Source organism: Sipha flava, unplaced genomic scaffold, assembly GCF_003268045.1.
Source record: "Sipha flava isolate LNK unplaced genomic scaffold, YSA_version1 89_pilon_pilon, whole genome shotgun sequence".
NCBI classification, from domain to species: domain Eukaryota; kingdom Metazoa; phylum Arthropoda; class Insecta; order Hemiptera; family Aphididae; genus Sipha; species Sipha flava.
The window spans coordinates 261,774-282,144 of record NW_020273631.1 but is presented as its reverse complement, the minus strand read 5'-3'; the positions used below and the strand labels follow the sequence as shown (position 1 = coordinate 282,144).

Here is a 20,371-nt window from a genome sequence, read left to right as displayed (position 1 = left end):
AGCATAATAATTTTTTAATAAAGATAGTATTATCATTTTGATATGAGCAGTCTCTTATTTTTCGTTGTTCGATTTCAAACGTCGTAACTTTCATGGATTTATGTTGTTTCTATTGAATACTTTTCTCCATAACTCTCTGTTCTCTTTATTCTGGATTCATTCTGACATTGTCATTTGTGTGAGGGTCTTAATTTGGTCTATATAGCGGATGAAGGGAGCATATCTCTGCTTCTCTTTCTTTCGACTTTTCCTTGGATAATGTCTTTTTCAATACCGTCTCTTCTCATCACGTAGCCAAACAATTTGAGTATTTGGCTCTGAATTATGATCAAGAGGTGGTCCTGTATTGTAAATATGTTCATTCTATGGTCGATCCATGGAATTTGTAACATTCTTCTATATGTAAACATTTCAAATGCTTTTATTCTTCATTGACACGATGAATTTAGGGTCCATGATTCGGAGCCATATGTCATTATAGGGAATACCGTTGTTTTCATAATATATAATTTCGTTCCTTACATGATATCATGATCTTTTCATATTTTGACAAATTTGTCAATCGCAGTCTTAACCACTCCTATTCTTTATTTGATTTTCTCTTTCGAACCACCTTTATTTAATAAATGTACACCTAGATGTATTACACTGTCTTGTTTTTGTCCTATCAATAGCAATTATTGAGCATTTCGATCTATTAAGCCTGCTTCATTGCTAAATTTTTCTACTAGTTCTAGAAGGTTGGCCATTTCCATTTCTGTTTTTGTTAAAAACACCGTATCATCAGCGTATCTTAAATTGGAAATTTTCCTGCCACCCATGGATATTCCTCCCTTCCATTCTTGCGTAGCTTGATAAATAACCCATTATTTATATATGTTAAAGAGTAATGGTGATAATTTACAGCCCTGTCCTACGCCTTGTCCTATTTGAAAACTCTCTGAAAGATCAGTCTTTACACGAACATACGCTTGGTTATTGACATATATAATTTTTATAATTGCTATGAGGTGTTCTGTCACTCCCATTTCTTTTGATACGGGTCTCAGAAGATTCCACTTAACGGTGTTAAAGGCTTTAGTATAATCTAAGAAGCTACAGATAGCTGTAATATTATATTCGTAGCATTCTCCTATTATCTGTCGGCTGCTTAAAATTGGTCCCTTATTCCTCTATCGGCATAAACCCTTCTTGTTCTTGAGAAATATGTGGGAGCAGATATGGTTTTAGCCTTTCTTGTATCACATATAACATGGTCTTACTTGTATGGGGAATTAGGGCTATAGCACAATAGTTGTTAATGTTTTCTTTGTCATCCTTTTTATGGATTAAAATGTATGTGGACTCACACCATTCCTTCAGGCCGTTCGCCTATGGTCCATATCTTGTGGCAAATTTTTTGGATTATATTAACCTCTTTTTCTATAGTTGATTTTATCATTTCTGTCACGATGTTATCCGAACCAGCAGCTCTATGATTGCGTAATCTTTTTATGGCTATCTCCATTTAATTTCGTAGTATAGGTGGTTCAAATTCGTCCCATCTTTCTCTTTGAATTATCGTATACGTATTATCATAGATTATCATGAACTTCTCGTAATACTGTTACCATATTTTGATAACTTCCGACTATGATAGTGTCACACCATTTTCGTATTTTATAGGTAGGTGTCTGGGTTTAAAACTCCGAGATAAGGTTGCCACTTTTTTAAAAAGAAATCTAAGCTCTTGATTAGTTTTATGTTGTTCTATTACTTTGCATATTTAGTTTATAAATTGGTCTTTTTATTTTCGTAAGTTTAGGTTTATCAACCCGCACATTTCATTGTATTATGTTAATTGACAATTTTATTTTGATTTGTTCTCGTTTTTTAATTAATTCCCACATATGATGTGAGATCCATGTTTTTTCCAGTCGATCAATATAAAGGGTCTTTTTGAGGGATAATAAGACTGCACTCTTAAATTTTCGGCACAGTTCTTCTACATTATCTGTTTCATTTCCTTCAAGCCTCATACCCTCTATTGCCTTATTAACTTCTATTTTATACTGATCAAGTGATTCAATTTTATTTTTGGTATTAGTTTTTTCTTTTTTTCAATTTGAGACATATTTCCGCCACCAGGGCATTATGGTCACTACTAAAACTTAAAAAAATACCAAATCAATATGCCGTTCATTTTGATATTCATAACCGACTGAATATCAATAACGCGAAATAAAACCAATTCTATCATTTGTCGAATATTTCAATGTCACACGTTTTATCCCTCTTCAAACTTTCTTTCCTGCGAGAGAAAATAAAACACTAAACGACCACTGGCTCGTTATACTACGAATTATAAATACTATTGTGTATACCATCATTTCTCAATCCGGTGTTTGTGATACCATAGACAAGAAATCGCGTCGATCAGATATTATTAAACGCTTATGTACAAAAAATAAAAAACCGTTTCGTTTATACTTTTTAACTTTTTTTTAGTTAACAATACATTTTCCTTCCGTATCAAGCATGATGACGTGAATCCCAGTGATGACATATTTGTAACTGGAGCCGATGTAAACCTGATAGTTGTGCTTAAATTAGTGTTTGTTACAAACGAATCATAAAACGACCGACTTCGTTTTCGACATAGTTTGGGAGGTCGCGATTCTAAAAAAATTTGAGAAACGATGGTGTTGTATCCCACATATTGTAGTATTTATAATCAATGATAATACCTAAACGTAAGTATCCATCCGGCGAGCAGCCACAAAACTGTTAACGAGGACAAAGATAAAATACCGAGTATACGGTAGTAAAATAGGCATTATGGTTTTAGCATGCACGCGCATCACCCATGAAAATAATATACCAACACATACGGACACGCCACGTGGCTTAAAACATTACTATCGATTATTGTTTTAATATTTCACGAAAAATTTGTGTTGTTGAGCGTTGAGATATGTGTCCGTGAGGGTTGAAATCCCGGAGGAGGCACGTAGTCGCCATGTACGCCCGGTGGCTGAGCAGCGTACTAAAGAAGTCGATATCTCACGGTCACATTCCATTTGATCGAAAACCATTATTGCGGGTTACTTGCGTGGGGTATACACGTACACGTATACTCTGTACCGCGCGCTCGTTGCGCATCTTGTGCACATTTGTTTGCGTACGAAGGCAAAAGCTGTGAAAACACCATATATTAATAAAAAAACACTGTGACGTTACAAATGCGATACTTTTAGTGCAGGTCACCACGATAAAATTGGTTTTAAAATCACTCCGAGAGATATCACGTATTCGTTAACGTTATAATATTATATCGTTCCGTTATCTCGTGACGTTTCCTCTCGATCGATCGACTTCAGTGAAACGCGGTTGATCCTCTCCCACGGGTCCGGACTATGTACATTGTATCACATGTGAACGATCGCATGTAATTTAAGATTTAAATCCGTACCCCATGTATTATTATAATTGCCATCCGTCCGACCCCCGCGTATTCGAGAAATCCTAAATCCGCCACCGTAAGGCGTATCGCTTACATCGCCCTCTTAATCGACGTAACAATCGTAGCGCAATATTTTTTATGAACAAGAACAGATTAAATATATTACGGAAACAAGATGTCCTTTACCTCGCCACTTTTATTTATTTTAGTAACCTTTCTCTCTCTCTCGAATGTCTAATATATTTGTTCTAATATTTATTTCCTGTACCGTTCTAAATTTTTCCCCTCAAATTGCGAATTGTGAAACGTGCTGCGTATAAAATAAATATTGTGCTCATCTAGGCTTATTTTTCAAGAGTACATAGTTACAACAGTTCTACGTTTGGAAACATGTAACTCGATTGCGATCATCTCGTATGTAAATTATGGTTCACCAATCGTATACGGTAAAGGTACTCGCTATTACTTTTTCGTTCATCGTTGTTCTGTTGACAAAATAATTCAATACGCATGTTTTGTTGGTTCGTCCGTTTCACACGTAGATATTCGTACGGCCTATAGTGTCGTGTTCCATACTCTGTAAACCGTAAATAATATGATATGTTTAAAATTTTCAGGTAAAATAAAATATTCTGAGCGAGTATACGACGCTTGTATGGAGGCATTTGATTGTCTGCCACTCGCTGCGCTCATGAATCAACAATTCCTATGTGTTCACGGCGGACTCTCGCCAGAAATACATAATCTGGATGATATTAGAAGGGTAAGCCATTGTATTGAAACTGTTTTGTTCTTCGCCGTTGGTGACCCGTTGTGTATAATTTTATTATAGACACCGCGTTAAAACGTTTTAATAACGAATCCCGTCGCGGGCGCCATTTATCCGTGCATTTTTTTATTTTAATTTTTTATATTTCTTTCTGCATCACGCTTTCTAGTTGGATCGATTCAAAGAACCGCCAGCTTTCGGTCCTATGTGTGATCTTCTTTGGTCCGATCCGCTAGAAGATTTCGGCAGCGAAAAGAATGCCGAACATTTCAGTCATAATAGCGTTAGAGGCTGTTCGTATTTTTACAGGTATGTATATTTAATATGAAACTTACAGTGGCGTAAATTGGATCCAATTTCTGGTGGTGCAGAGGCATATTCTCTTATACTTATAAACTTATAATTTCCAACACACCAATTTTCCAATTTCCTAAGGAAAATTCTTCCAAATAAACAATATATTTTCCCATATATTTCTTTAAATAACAAATAAATTTTGAATTATTTTAGTATTAAAACCTTTATTATTATAATATTAATGAAAAAAAACAATCAAATTTTGTTTTTAGTATGCTGATTTCATTAGCTCTTGAAAATATTATTATAGGTATACAAATTTCAATAACTTTCTGGTGGTGCAAAAACATATTTTTGGACCACCACATTTTAGTTGTAGTGTTACGAGTGCCAAATTTGCACCACTCAGTTTACGCCACTGGGAACTTGTACTATTTTTGTACACGTTTATGTGTTGTGCTTCTGTATGTCACTGATCCTATTACTTTTAAAAATCCATCGACGTTCTCTAACAGTAGTGTTCACTTTTAATACTATAGCTAAGCCTCGAATTGATTTATGATGAACTGATATATTATTGTGTTAAGCGTTAAGCTACGGTTTCTAAGGTACGACATGTCGCTGCGATAAGTCGTCAACATCTGTTTATACGAAAATGCTATTCATTGGTTTGCAAGACGCGATAAGTCACAACGACCTAACTTTGAGTCGTTGCGACCGACGACACTACTGCTCCGAGAGCAGTACCTTGCGACATGTCGTGACAATATGGCAACACAATTAGTATTTTCTCCATCGGAAGAAGTTTGATTATGACTATAACTAAAAGTACAATTATTTTAAACAATTCTATAATATCTATTGAAAAGTTGTATTTATATTTTACTATTTTATACATTAAGTGTTAAACTGTTTGGTTTTTCAATATTTGTAATCAATAATTATTCATAAAAAGATCAATTTAAATGAAATGTTATTAAAAATGTATATTTATATTTTACTATTTTATATTATATATTAAAAAGTAGTATACATATTTTAAAAATTAATAGTGTGTGAAAAAATGGCTTAAAAAGTTTAATTAATTTTAAATATTTGGTTGCCAGGAAATAGCGCCTTCATTGTTAAAAAATTCTTTATATAAATCTCTTACTTCAAAACCTTAAAAAATTAAAAACCCTCCTCGACATGACATTGGCATCATATTGTTAATCGTTGTTTGCTCTGCATTATCAAATTCAAAAAATGGCTATTTATTTGTCTCTAAATATCCCTCACGTAGCATTTTATGTAGACAACAGCATACCCATATCAAATCGTCAATAATCGTTGCCTCCAAATTAATTGGTTGATAAAATATTCTAAAATTTTGACTCAATAACCCAAATGCATTTTCCGATACATTTCGGACACGACTTAATCTATAGTTAAAAACAGTTTCTAAATGATTGTCTCTTGTAGATTTTCTAGTGTAGGGCTTCGTAATATGTTTGTGTAGACGAAAAGCTTCATTACCTATTATTACATAAGGTACTATTTTATCTGATTCAGGAAATTTACTAGACTGTGAAAATCCGAATGAGCCATTTAAAATTTGTTGCCTCATGTTTGATTTTAAAATTATTCCACTGTCTCCTTCTTTTCCAAAGGATTCGATATCAATAGCAACAAATTTGTATTTTGCATCCACCATCGCCAGAAGAACTATGGAAAAAAAATCTTTATTGTTATGGAATAATGACCCTGAGTTACCCGGACATCGGATACGAATATGTTTTCCGTCAATAGCTGAGATACAATAAGAAAAATTCCATTTATAAATAAATTCTTCTGCTTCTTGTTTAAAGTCAATGGTGTTGGTGTCTTTTAAAAAAATTTGCACCAATTTAGTTCTTAACCATGCCAACGTACTTTTTATTATAATGCTCAAGTAACAATGGCTTACACGAAATGCGAATGATAGCAATCTTAGAGACTCACCAATAGCAAGATATCTATTTAAAAATGAATATAACTAAATTACAAATCTATAAATACCTACTTATAACCAAAAAAATTAAGAAATTATGTACCAACCTCAAAGTTACTGTTAATTTTTCTGCCGACCGTATCGGTTTCCTCACAGCAATACTAGGTTTTACCATCAACTTTTTTTGCACCAACGACAACAACAATTCAAACTGTTTATAATTGGCTCGGAAAAATTCACGAAACTTAATTTCATTATTATTTAAATATTTTATCGGTTGGACTTCTTTTCGCCGATTCCAGTTCAAAAAAAATTATATCTTCATTTTCTTCGTCTAATAGAAGAGCTATAATGTTGTTGTTATTAATAATAACAAACTTCATGTCAAATTAATTTAAACTTTCAGATTGAATAAAATAATATAATGCAACACTCACATGTGTTCTCTTACAAATTAGAAGCTATACTGAAAATATATTCCATGATCGAAAAGAATAAAATCGCTGCGACATGTAGTTTCTTATAAAACACTTCATTTAAATTGTTATGCGACATGTCGTACCTTAGAAACTGTACTTTTAGACAGAAGTATATGATCGAAAATGAAACCAAACACCAATCTTTTTCAATGGATTCCTCGACCGTTTTTAACTACCTACACCCCACACACTGAAATTACTTTTTAATTGGAGTTATATAATGACAATAAAATTTCTATGATACGTTGTAATATTAGAAAGTGTCACTAGAATATAGAATGTCTATTAAAATAATTATATTACTGTCCAATTTTTATATTTCTATGTACAACATTGATAATTCTGTACGATTGACCTGTAAAATGTTAACTGCACAAATACTTGATCAAACATGTGGTTAAGGATATTGTTATAAAAATGTATCATAAAACGAACAAGTTTTGTCATCATCCCAACTGTATAAAATATCACTTACTACATTAAATTATTATCGTTTTGAAAATTGTAGCAACCTATATTTTTTACATGAAAATGTTAAGTCACTTAATTATGTTATCAGTCATACAATTTTATAATTTTACAGTATACGTTTATAGTTGATAATTGTTCCTTATATATTTGAATTTTCACTAACACTACTTTGGGTTTGCAAAAACATATTTTAAAAATTACCATCTAAGTCTTGCACTTTTCGATCAATATAGAAAGACTATAAAAGAAACTTCTAAAGCAATTTTACGCCCCTAAAACTTGTTTTTCATAATAGGACATACAACAACGTAGAATACCTTTCTTCTTTTGCTGCTACTCAGTACCTAAAATATAAGCCCATTATTTTTTTATGTTGATATCATACATTATTAAGGAACTGTAGCATAAATGATCTACCTCTAATAAGCATGCCGTTAAGATATGACGTTTGGATTTTAGTTAAATGACCATTGTATTCCATTGCGTTTAAATTAAATATTAGCAAAATACCGATTTCGCTCGACATATGTATATTAATTAGCGTACAAAAACCCGCTCGTGTTCGCCTTTTTAAGCACCACAAAAAAAGTAATTGGATTCAGGTACCGCACACTCTACGCACAACAGTTAATACAGATATACCTATGATACCACAGATACACTGTGAAAAAAATTAATCAGATACCTGTAATACCACGGATCCTGAACCGTTCAATTCAACTTCACTAAATACTATGTACATTTGTACGATTCCAACTGCGTAATACAACTATAAACGGCCAGAAGTGAGGCATTTAAAATTGGGTGTACAGATATATTGACGGTTTGATAATTGTAGAATATTTATTTTTGAATTTCTGAATGCTCTTATTTCGACCTTCCGGCATGTATATAGGAGCGTACAACTTAACTTATCAACCGCTCTGTTGAAACTGTGGAATTATTGATTCACATAATTTCCATGGTACCTCGCCCACACTCTTCTTAGAATTCCATCAGTTTCCAATAAACCACAATCAGTCGGAAAATCTCATACCTTCGCCCTGTACATTACAACTGACCGCTGAGAATCGGTTAATTGCTTTTCATTCGCAATATTACAATATTTGAATTATTTATGGATGTATAAACGATTGAAAATAATTCGTGATACAAAATTCAAAATATTAGGCTTTATTGCCGTCCTTGTTGTATAAGTACCTGAATGCCAATCATTAGTAGTTGTTTATAACAAAAATATTATCGGTTTGCGACTTACATAGATTATTTTTTTTCATTTGTATAATTATCATTGTTGTTAAAATATTGCTAATTGGTAATACTTTAATAACATTAACATTAAAGCTAATACTTTTAAACACAATGTAATTATTTAGGTAATCTATTTAATTTTACATCTTATATAAAATATATAGTTAATACAAATATTTGTATATTATATTATTAAACAAACGCGAACGACATTTTGTATTCAGTTTTTTTTAAATTTTTACTGTCACATTATTTTTCATTTTTAAAGAGATACTAAAATAGTATAATATAAAAATAATATACTAATATTTATCTACTATAAATTATTTAACATTTTTTTTTCTTATCACTCCGGAACACTGTCTTAAAAGATAAGGTCCATAATATTAATTTTTGATATCTAGGGATTTTCTGGCAACCTTAAACGTGTAATGAAACTTGATGAACATTAGAAAAATTACATTAAAAATTATTTTAGTTCATTCTTACCAACGTGTAATACTCATGTTATATAATATTATTGTAACCTATATTCTTAATTTTACTGAAATTATATTAATCTAACGCATAGTTATTGGTATATTTAAAAACTGAATTGTGCCCATGAACTCTTAATTTACATAATCAACATTTGTATGCACAAATTTTTGATTTATGCCCGACTGATATTTATTGAAGTACTGACAAGAAATTATTTCATACTGACTGACGTGAAACGTTCACAAAATTAAGTCTGAGAAAAACAATTAAAAACACATTTTGTTGCGTTTATAGGATCTAATTGCGTATAAATTATACATTTCAATCAATGTTATAATAAATGCAATAATAGAGTATTGTTTAGTGAATTTATAAAACATTAAAAGAATTTATTATTATATTATAATAACTTACAATATAAAATATTTAAATTTAAGGAAATCATGTTGTTTAAATGAAGTTATCATTTTTTTTTTCTACTAAAGTAATGAAAAAAGAAAAAACGAACGAGACCATTAGTGACCTTGTGTCATGAAATTAAAGAAAATATAATCCTTTTTTTTTCTTAGATTTTTGTATGTTTAATATTATTAATCTCGTTATTTATGATAATGTACTGAAAAATAATTTTATAAGGAATATATAAGAACTTGTACATAATTGTATAGTGTTATACTGAACTAATCCAACCTAATCCATGAATAATTTCAAAACTTTCCAGTTATGCCGCATGCTGTGATTTTCTTCAGAGCAACAATTTACTCTCCATCATAAGAGCACATGAAGCTCAAGACGCAGGGTTAGTTTAAAACAATCTTTGCACATCAATATATTTTTTTTTAATTACTTTTGCTATTTATTTTTGCAGATACCGAATGTATAGAAAAAGTCAAACGACTGGTTTTCCATCTTTAATCACTATTTTCTCCGCGCCCAACTACTTAGATGTATACAATAACAAAGTAAGTTAGCAATCTGTTTATGATGTTTCGTTTTTTTTCTTTTCTTTTCAATGTAAAATGTTTAACCCCATTCAGGCTGCCGTTTTAAAATATGAAAATAATGTAATGAACATCAGACAATTCAACTGTTCACCACACCCGTACTGGTTGCCAAACTTTATGGATGTATTTACCTGGTCTTTGCCATTCGTCGGCGAGAAAGGTAATTATAATGTTTTCAAAATCCTTCGACATCGCTGTAAACATATTTTTGAAATGTATGTCATCTAGTTACCGAGATGTTAGTGAATCTATTGAATATTTGTTCGGATGATGAACTAATGACCGAAGGAGAAGATACACTTGAAGACGGTATGTATAATTACTTTACAACACCAAGTTATATTTATCTATGCACCAAACAATTGTTTCAATTATATTATTACATTTATACATATTAAATATATTTTTTTTCTTACGTAATAACATAAATATAATTTTATTGTTTTCCCGATCGATGCTCGAGCTTCTAAGATTAGCAACACTGATCGAGAAAGCATTTTTCACTGTAGGAAAGTACTTTTTTTTTTTCAATTTCTTATATATTTTATGTATAATCTATATAGTATACATATTACATAATATATATTATATATTATATATTTACTATATTTTATTATTATGCCAAATTTTAGCTTTAAATATTTATTCTCACCCTATATTAATTTAATATTGTATTGAATAATAATTTTTTATTTATTTATTTTTATATTTTGCTTTTTTTATTTATCTTAATTTATGCTTCTCTGGGATTACAGCTGATGGTAAGAAATATCTATATATTATTAATATTGGTTTAGTTTAAGTAGAGAATAAAACACATACCTAATAATGTCGCTAGAAAAATGGACTGCTCCCTACGTAGATATTCTAAACTCCTATCTCGATATTTTTGTTTTTATTATTATTTTTACTTCATTTATTTGTTGACGTTTTTAAGTTGCTACCATTTATGAATTTTTATAAGCATACCCTCTAACTCACTTGAATGTTTTATTATTTTTATTTTTTGCTTTTCATACTTGCCTTCTAAACGATGATAAAGTTTAAAAAAAATAATAATATTTAATTTCAAAACAAAAATGTAAAGAATTTCATAAAAACGAGTCATTTCAATAATTACGATTTTATTGACCTTAAATATATTGGTCCACTTCAAAACTATTGAATATTTAATTGGCAGCGATTAAAAACACAAATAGCTAAACAGTTGGTTTTAATTAAACTCTACGAAATACTGATAGGCGAGTAAATAAGCATTTATATTTGATAATGTACTCAACGTCTGAAGTTTACTAAAATATTTAAAAGATCATTTTCAGTGACCAATGCCTAATGAATCTCTATTTAAATCCAATTTATTTATAATTAAAGTTTTAGTTAAATTTATAGGCTGTAAATTACATTTGATAAACTATGATTATATTATAATTTTGGATGTAATAATCACTAAGACGAATACCTGTACCTATGCAATTATTTGTGACCCCATTTAAAATGTTTGAATTAAGTTTTCGGAATTGATAATAATATCACTGCCCCTTTTAATTGCTTTAGTGTACTTTTTATTAATGCCTGGTTAACTTATTTGAATGTATTACGGCATTAAAATTAAAAAAAAAATTGTTCTTATGAAACGAAAATAATATTGCAGTGAAAATATACTGACCATGATTTTGAAAATTATGTTTTTTTTTTTTTTATCAAAAAGTTGATTAATTTTAAATAAAATTAGAATAATATTGTTACACGCCGCATATATACATATATATATATATATATATATATATTAAATCTACGGAAACTAAAAAAAAAAAATTGAAAAAAATTATACATCATAACAGCTCTTTTATTTATTTACCTCTTTAATTTATTCCATCGTTAAATTTCATACTGTAAAATTATTTTAAAAACTGAAAACAAAGATACTTTTAGGCTATTGTATTATTACTTTACTTATTCTTGGACGCACTCTTTCAATCTTCTATATTTTGTTTTCTTTTTGTTTTTCTGTTTATATTTTTAAAATCTTTCGCTCTCTGTGACCGACCGATCGACAGCCATTGTTGTTAAACCGATAGTTCCGAAAATACCCGGTAAGTTTTCTTCCCGAAATTGTTTTATTTCTGTTTTTTATTTTAATTTTCAAACATATCAACATAACTTACAATTTTGCTGTTTTTATTTCCACTTTTCATTTTAGCAGCCCTTAGATTTTATTTTCGTTGTTGTTGTTGTTGTTTTTTATTTATTGTTATTATTTTTGATTAATTATTTAATTATTTTCGTATTTAACACTATTAATTTGTTGACATTAATTTTTCAATTTTTTTTTTTTTTTTGTTTTAATATTTCCGAGTGTTTTTAATTCGCTTGAATGTTGGTACTAATTAATAGACAATACAAATAATAAAATGAGAGAGTTCAGCAAACGATTAGGAATTTCTCATTCAACTATATTCATTATGATGACATAATAATAATATATTTATAGCTATCTCTCGTTTTCATTGTACCTTTACATACATTATTCTTTAAGATTGAATAGTACGTGTTTTTTTTATTCTAGAAACGTAGGATAAATCTTTATTCCTCTGTGGCATTTCCTTTGAATTAATTGTTAATCGACACATCCTTTTAAAGCTTGAACAGGTCAAAGCTTGGATTGTGCATGTGGTTAAAACGATACTTTACCTATACTTATCTACCTATATTTATTAATGTATCAAATCGCTTTATTAAAAATAAATTAATTAATAAACTGTAAAAATATTGTATACATTCTTCTACACACTCACAAACACACACACGCACACATACGCACTATTTAAACGCCCCGTAGAATATATTACTGTTATATAATTAAAATAAGTAAGAATGTATTTGCTTAGAACTCTGTTACAAGTCGATGTATAAATACCAGTAGAAAAAATGCTTCCCCGACTCGCTACCATGCGTCGTGGTTCACTTCGTTGTCATACCTATTTATCAGCGCTGATCAATATATAGTTTTTCTTTTACACGTACATAATATATACCCAAAATACCTTTCGGTTCCAAAGGTAAACGTCACTATGGCGTATAAAAGTTGACTTCTTCTGAATGTACTAAACACCACAGACAAATGATATATGTATACCTTTCTACACTCTTCACTTGTCTATTGCATCACACCGGTATATAATATTTTTAATTTACATAATATTTAATAAAATATTACATTTTTTATCCAACAAACCAATAGTTTAGGCCTAAAAAAAATAATTGCACTCATTTTTAGCTTAAATAATGCGTAATTATAATTTCGCTGTTGGTACTCGTTATAGGTCGCAGGTAAAGTATTCAGAATTACATACGCGAAAAATAAAAGAAATATTAACAAACTGTAGTCTTGTAATATTTATAATAAATGATTGTTACAATAAAGCGCCACGAACGATTTTCACATCCATAAAGTATTAATATAATATTTATACATACTCATTAACCCGTACTAATATTTGTGTATTAATATTGTGCGTAATAGCCGTGTACTATTTAATTAATTATTTGCTATTTACTATTGGACTAAGGTCATTGAAATAATATTTTTTTCAACGTCATATTTCATGGGATTATTTACTCCCCTTAAAAAACAGTTTTTCTTAGTAATTATTAATACTACGACATTTTATTGTATTTTATAATATTCTAACCTTTACTAGAAGATGTGACTAAATAACTCGTGAACGTACTTGTAAATTGTGTTCTTAACACATTACCGTGTACTCGAGTTAAAAATAGTATAATTATATATTATGCGTTTTGCTATAGCAGTATTTTATTGTTTTTAATTTTTTTTTTTTTTTTTTTTTTTTTTTATACGTTCACATCGGTTATATTATCCAATAAATAATAGTGTTGATTATTTACGAGGGTAGAAAGTTCTTAATAGATAATATAATTCTAATAATTTTTTATATGTCCTGGTTGTTGATTTAATTTTACAATTATTATAATTTGAATGTTTTGTTTTTTTTTTCTGTTTTCGTTTTAATATCCGATTTTATTTGATGCGGATGTACGCGGGACTTGTTTGATGGCGCACCAAAATATTATTATGACGACATTGCGTGTGTTTCACTTGTTTTCTGTTTTTCATCACGTCTTAACATATGGTAAGTATACTTGATGACGATTTTTTTACTTTTTTCATTTAATTATTATCATTCGCATGTTGTGTGTGCCTGTTGATTTTTTTTTTTTTTTATCACACCGCTTAGCAGTTAAGTATTAAATTGTAAAGCCTTAATGCGAACACGAGTTAACGTACCTGCACGCTTCGGTGACAACGTAGGAAATTTATTTTTTAAGCAAATTTCGATACGTACAGAATATATTTAAAAAGAACGAAATAAAAAAAACGGAAAGTACTTCACTGTGATGTACCTCTGAGATATATTTTTTATTTTTATTTTATAATTTTTTTTTTTCGTTTCACGGATTTTTGAATCCAAAACCCCGCTTAAAATAAAACGTCTCTGTTTTTTCGTCGAAAATTTCTGAACCGTATAACCATATTATTGGCGTATCCAGGATTTTTTTTTTCTTTTGTAGGGCATGATCAGTTACATATCATGTTACAAACCATGATAACCGGAAAAGAAGTATTAAAAAAAAAAATAAAGTTTAAATCAATAAATGACGTTTTGTGATAAAAATTGCTTATGGAAACACCGTACCTGTGTTTTTTTTATATTATTTAAGAATTCCTAAAATTACTGGGTGGCTAAATCCCCCCCCTTGGATTAGTCACTTCCCCTCATGATACATCACTGTGCCACGTACTTGACTTAACCACTGTGTGTAAACATCGTATTTCATCGTATTATAAATTAACGTTGAAAAAACACACGTACTCTTAATTACTGTGTTTGATATAAAACATATGATCCCCGTCCAATCCTTATCATTTGCATGTACATTGTGGTACCTGTTCGTATCTTCGATCGCATCCAGCTGCGGTGTGTAGTTTTAGTTCTCGTGGTGTATAACTAATAAGAGTATATGTTACTGGTAATGTTAACATTTGGATAATGTCGACATTATCCGTCTAAAGTCGACATTAACCAACTGTTATCATTAGCCGCCATGAATATTATTAAATGTTGGCTAATGTTAACATTAACCGGATAATATGATATTAGCCAAGAACTTTTGGATAATGTCTAACCATAAAAATTTAACTGTTTAATTGAGATCAACCTGACAACAACTATTTATTTCTTAATGAATAATTGGTTTAACTACAAGGCCTTTTTGCTTAGATGACAGTTTTGTTTGACAAGGTCCGCAACATTTTAAGAATATAAATACAACTTGAGTCAAATTTTTGTATTTTTTTTTTTATTTCTGCCATCATTCGATGTTTACCACCATGACCAATATTAAGATGTATCTCATTTAATATGTCGTATGTCATATAATTCATCATTTTTTACGTAATACAGTAAATTAGTACTACCTTTTTCAAGAGGTGCTATAAGTTTCTCTTCTCCTCCGATATTAATAATTTCAAATTTATTCAAATGACAAGATTTATTGTCGCCTTTCAATTCATTAATTAAATTCAAATATTTTTCATTTGACAAATAAAACGAATTATCTTCTCGTTTTTCAGACAACAATTTCTCAAATAAATTATAAAACTCCAGTTTTATTTCCATTTTATTAAAAATGCAATCTAAACACTTAAGAGTTTAACACTAATAACACTGTACTTGCAATCATCACATGTAAAAACTGAAAACAGACTAACAACAGATCGATGCGCGACGTCGTATTTTGTATAATGCATATAAAATTGTATCAAAAAATGTCGTACAATTAAAATAAATATTAAACCCATATATCGATATATTGTTCACTTTATTGGTAAAATAACTGACTAACTTGGTTACAAGTCAAGATAAAATATTATACTCTGGAAGTCCGACGCTTTATTATTATATAGAATGTTAATAAAAACCAGTGATGTAGTGCTAAAAATATAAGTGAGTATACGCCAAATTCTATCATAAATAAAATCTCCATAGTAAAAATTGATGTGGGGGGCTTCGTCCCCCACACCCCCCTTAAAATATCTTAAAAATATAATTTCTTAATCATTAATTATGAACTATACAATATTATTTATTTTTAATGTAATATAATTGAGTGCTCTATTATGATATGGTTTAAATGTTGTGCTTGAAAAAATGTCACACACATTACAATTTACATTTTTATTTTTATTTATAACAACTATAAATTATAAAATATTGTAATAATAATAATAATAATAATTTCATTTATTGCAAAATAATTTTCAAATGATACTTAATACATGACGAATTAAGATTAACGAAGATAATACAATACAATTCACATGAAACACCAGTGTAAAATTGTAAACTGACAAATATTAATATATTTGTAAATTAAATAAAGAAACTAAAGTGAGGTTATACGCATGTACACGACCGTGAACCAACGGACTTGGGTTTTTTTTGTTGGGTACACGCATATTCTGAAAAAATAGAAGTGGGTACACGCCATGTACCCCCGTGTATCCTCCACTACACCACTGATAAAACCTTATAGTCTATTTAATATAAAACTTTTAACATGATCCGGATAGTGTTAATAATTTCTGCTTATAAACGAAAAATTTTACATTTTCTACATTAGCCATAATAGATGGCTAATGTCGACTTTAGCCGGATAATTTCGACATTATCCAAATGTTAACATTACCCGTAACATATATAATGTCATATAATGAAAAAAAATATACGGTTTCAACCGTATGTAATTTCATTAACTTGTTTTATGAAAAAAATATAAAGAGTAAATATTTTTTAGTGTTGAAAACAAAAATGTTTATTTAATTCACGAACTTCAGAATATCGCATTACACTTAATTTTAATGAAGTTTTTCCTGATTCTGATTTCGTTATTGTTTATGATTCTTACCGATCACTTTTTTTTCATTATGACTTCGTTTTTATGTATTATTTTAAAAATTATATACCAACTCTATTAATCCTTGTCTATACATATTTTAAAAATCAATGCTTCGCGTTCATGCGAATAAAACTATAATCATATTTTACTCGTACTAAATTCGTATGTTGGTATTTAAACGTTTGAAACCTACATTTGCATTTACGGAATTTTGTTTTTCTCAGGACAATATATTAGATTATATTTTTCTTTGTTTTGGTGTTCATGATACGTTTTTGTCATTATTAATTGTTTTTTTTTTTTTTTTTTTTTTTTTTTTTTTTTTTTTTTTCATTATTTTATTATTATTTGTTTTATTCGTTTGGTTTTTGTTTTTTCACGTCTTCGTATTGATTACATCATTAATGGTAATACGAATGTTTTATATTTTCTTCAACAGTTACTGCAGCCAATTTGAGGAAAGAAGTGATCAGGAATAAAATACGAGCAATTGGAAAAATGGCAAGAGTTTTCTCCGTTTTGAGGTAATGATAAAAGATTGTTGCTTATATCACCGTGATAACGCCTGATATGTCGGGTTACCCTCGTTCTTGATGATTACAGGGAAGAAAGTGAAAGCGTATTGCAGCTGAAAGGATTAACGCCTACCGGTGCCCTGCCTCTAGGAGCGCTGTCCGGCGGCAAAACATCGCTTAAGAACGGTAAGAAATTTTTGAATAAGGAGGCGAGGGAGAAATGATGGTCCTCTTTTGTTCGGCTTGCCTAACGTGGAACGACATTCTCTTCCAGCGCTGCAAGGTTTCTCGCCCAACCACAAGATCACATCGTTCGCCGAGGCCAAAGGCCTGGACGCGATCAACGAACGGATGCCACCACGCAAAGACACTCCGCCGTCGAACCAGTGCTCGCCGTCGAATGTAGCCGCGACGTCGTCTGCAACGACACCCGCCGTAACGCCGGTGATCGAAGAGAAAACGCCATCCGCGCCGTCGTCGTCGGCCACTCAGAAAACAACATCGTCGGAACAACAACCACCGTTACCGAACACCACTCATTCATGATCACCATCGGTTTAGGTAGAAAACACGTTCAAATTTCAATAATCTTGTGCTGTTCTTGCACACTTCGTGCGGTCCAAAATTAGAATTTTTTTTTTTTAAGATTTCAGATGACCTATCCAGGACCTATCTACTATTATTTCCTTACTATTACAGTCTACAATTTATTCAGTTCAATATCTATACTACGATTATAATAATATATATTCATCACGATGATAATTTTTTTTTTTAACTTAAATATTTGGCACCTCGATAAAAATAATAATAAAGTTCCTGGGGACAGATATGTCAATATATAAATAATATATATAATATATATTTTTTTTTTTTTTGTAAATTATTGTCTTATATTTCTACAGTTTTAATTTGCTGTTTTTTTTTTTTTTTTTTGTTATTTTGTTTCTTTTTTAAAATAATGGTTATTACAAATCTTAAACCTCAGTTTATAAATAAGAACAGTCGATAGCTATTCGACTATATTTGTGCATTGCTTATATTATCAATATCTATGGCATAATATCTTGCTATATCGATCTCTTCATTTTACTGTACACTTTATTCATTATTATGTTCTACATGGAAGTATATTACTTTATTTGAAGTACCTCTTATCATTCTGTGGTCGAAATATCATTTAATTAATGAGTATTTTATATTAATTATTAAAAATAAATGAATAATTCAATTTTTTTTTCAACTAATTTTTTTACCTCCATACGAATCAAATATTTTTGACATGTATCACATCAACACTCTTTTACGTATCAATAATGCAATGTGCAGTAAAGTGTGATGTGTCACATAAGCCTAATATTATGCTAAATATTTTGCCATTAATTTTGTCAAATTTTAAAAATCTAAAATAATACATACACATAATTAATTTAGTATAGGTACATCTTTATTAGGTGTGTGTGTGTGTGTGTATATATATATATATATACATATATGTATATATATGTGTATATGTATATGTATATATATATAATATATGTATATGTATAATATATACATATATTAATATTTATAAATATTTCTTTATTAATACTATTTTGTATATATAATATTTAAATAAAACCATTATATTAATATATCTACAATAAAATGAATTTTATATTTAGGTCCTGCAAATTTAAAAATTTGTCTTCAATTTTTTTTCTTTATAGTTTTAAATAAATAAAATATTGATTAAAAAAACTTGTTAACAATTCACTCAATTTGAATTGCATTATTATCATAGCTATTAGTTTTTAATTATTATAAATAAAAATAGAACATTTTTACTGTTGGACCATTATTTTGGAAAAAATATACTTTTTTTCCTTGTTTTATTTTTATTAATAACAAAACTATTGCTTATTATGCAGAAATAATTAACGCTCATTAATTATATATTTTTTCCACAGTTATTTATTTCAATTTAAATTTGTTATCCATTTTCAACTTTAGTAATATTATCGCACGTGTTATCTGCAGTTGTAAACAAATACAATATAGAAAAAAAAATGATGTCAATCACAACTTTTTCCTATCATTTTAATATCACTAATCTTTTATTATAAGACTGTTAATTTATTCGTACAAAGACTATGAATAAAAAAGTAAACTTATTAATATTATATTTAGCGGATATATAAAAATATATAAAAACAAAAAAAAAAATAAAAAAAAAAACAAGACCCTCTCTATCAAAATGTTTGTAACTTTTTTTCTATTGTGTGACCACCATAAAACTCTTTTATACATAATATAAATAATTTAAGACGAAAAATACCCTGTTAATTCTTCTATGTTTATTTATTTTCAAAAGTTAAATAAAACTTTATACAACTTGATTTTTAGGCGACTTGTTTTTATTAGAACCTTTTAAACATCTATACAAGCATAATACCATATTGTTCAAGTGTTATATTTTACTTAAGAACCTCAAATGTTAATCCATGTAAAGGAACATGATACTTTAATATTAAGTATATCAATGAAGTATAATTGTCTACTGGAACGTATTATATTAATTGTAATAAAATTATATTTCATCTATAATGTATAATGGAAAAAAAAATCTGACTATACCAGGGGTCGAGAACCTTTTGGTAGAAAAGAGCCAAGATAACTTTTTTTTTTATCGTAAGTTTTCGTCACAAATGAGACATTTTGGTTGTCTCAT

The 20,371-nt window shown here is 29.3% G+C and overlaps 1 protein-coding gene across 8 annotated transcripts in view; it reads left to right on the top strand.

Annotated features, from left to right (window-relative positions):
* LOC112693607 (serine/threonine-protein phosphatase 2B catalytic subunit 3-like) overlaps nucleotides 1-18,423 on the top strand; it is a 77,375-nt gene extending 58,952 nt beyond the window's left edge. Inside the window, exons 5-16 of one of the 8 annotated variants that reach the window (XM_025568742.1) lie at nucleotides 4,060-4,205; nucleotides 4,381-4,520; nucleotides 9,880-9,957; nucleotides 10,027-10,120; nucleotides 10,196-10,322; nucleotides 10,391-10,471; nucleotides 10,918-10,923; nucleotides 12,220-12,255; nucleotides 17,592-17,667; nucleotides 17,747-17,844; nucleotides 17,933-18,219; nucleotides 18,305-18,423. In XM_025568742.1, the coding sequence (XP_025424527.1) occupies nucleotides 4,060-4,205; nucleotides 4,381-4,520; nucleotides 9,880-9,957; nucleotides 10,027-10,120; nucleotides 10,196-10,322; nucleotides 10,391-10,471; nucleotides 10,918-10,923; nucleotides 12,220-12,255; nucleotides 17,592-17,667; nucleotides 17,747-17,844; nucleotides 17,933-18,204 (1,154 nt within the window). In that variant the 3' untranslated portion in view covers nucleotides 18,205-18,219; nucleotides 18,305-18,423. Of the gene's footprint in view, nucleotides 1-4,059; nucleotides 4,206-4,380; nucleotides 4,521-9,879; nucleotides 9,958-10,026; nucleotides 10,121-10,195; nucleotides 10,323-10,390; nucleotides 10,472-10,917; nucleotides 10,924-12,219; nucleotides 12,256-17,582; nucleotides 17,668-17,746; nucleotides 17,845-17,932; nucleotides 18,220-18,304 lie in introns of all 8 variants that reach the window. The other 7 variants (XM_025568740.1, XM_025568743.1, XM_025568741.1 and 4 more) reach the window with 7 other exon arrangements.
* Nucleotides 18,424-20,371: the final 1,948 nt, after the last annotated feature.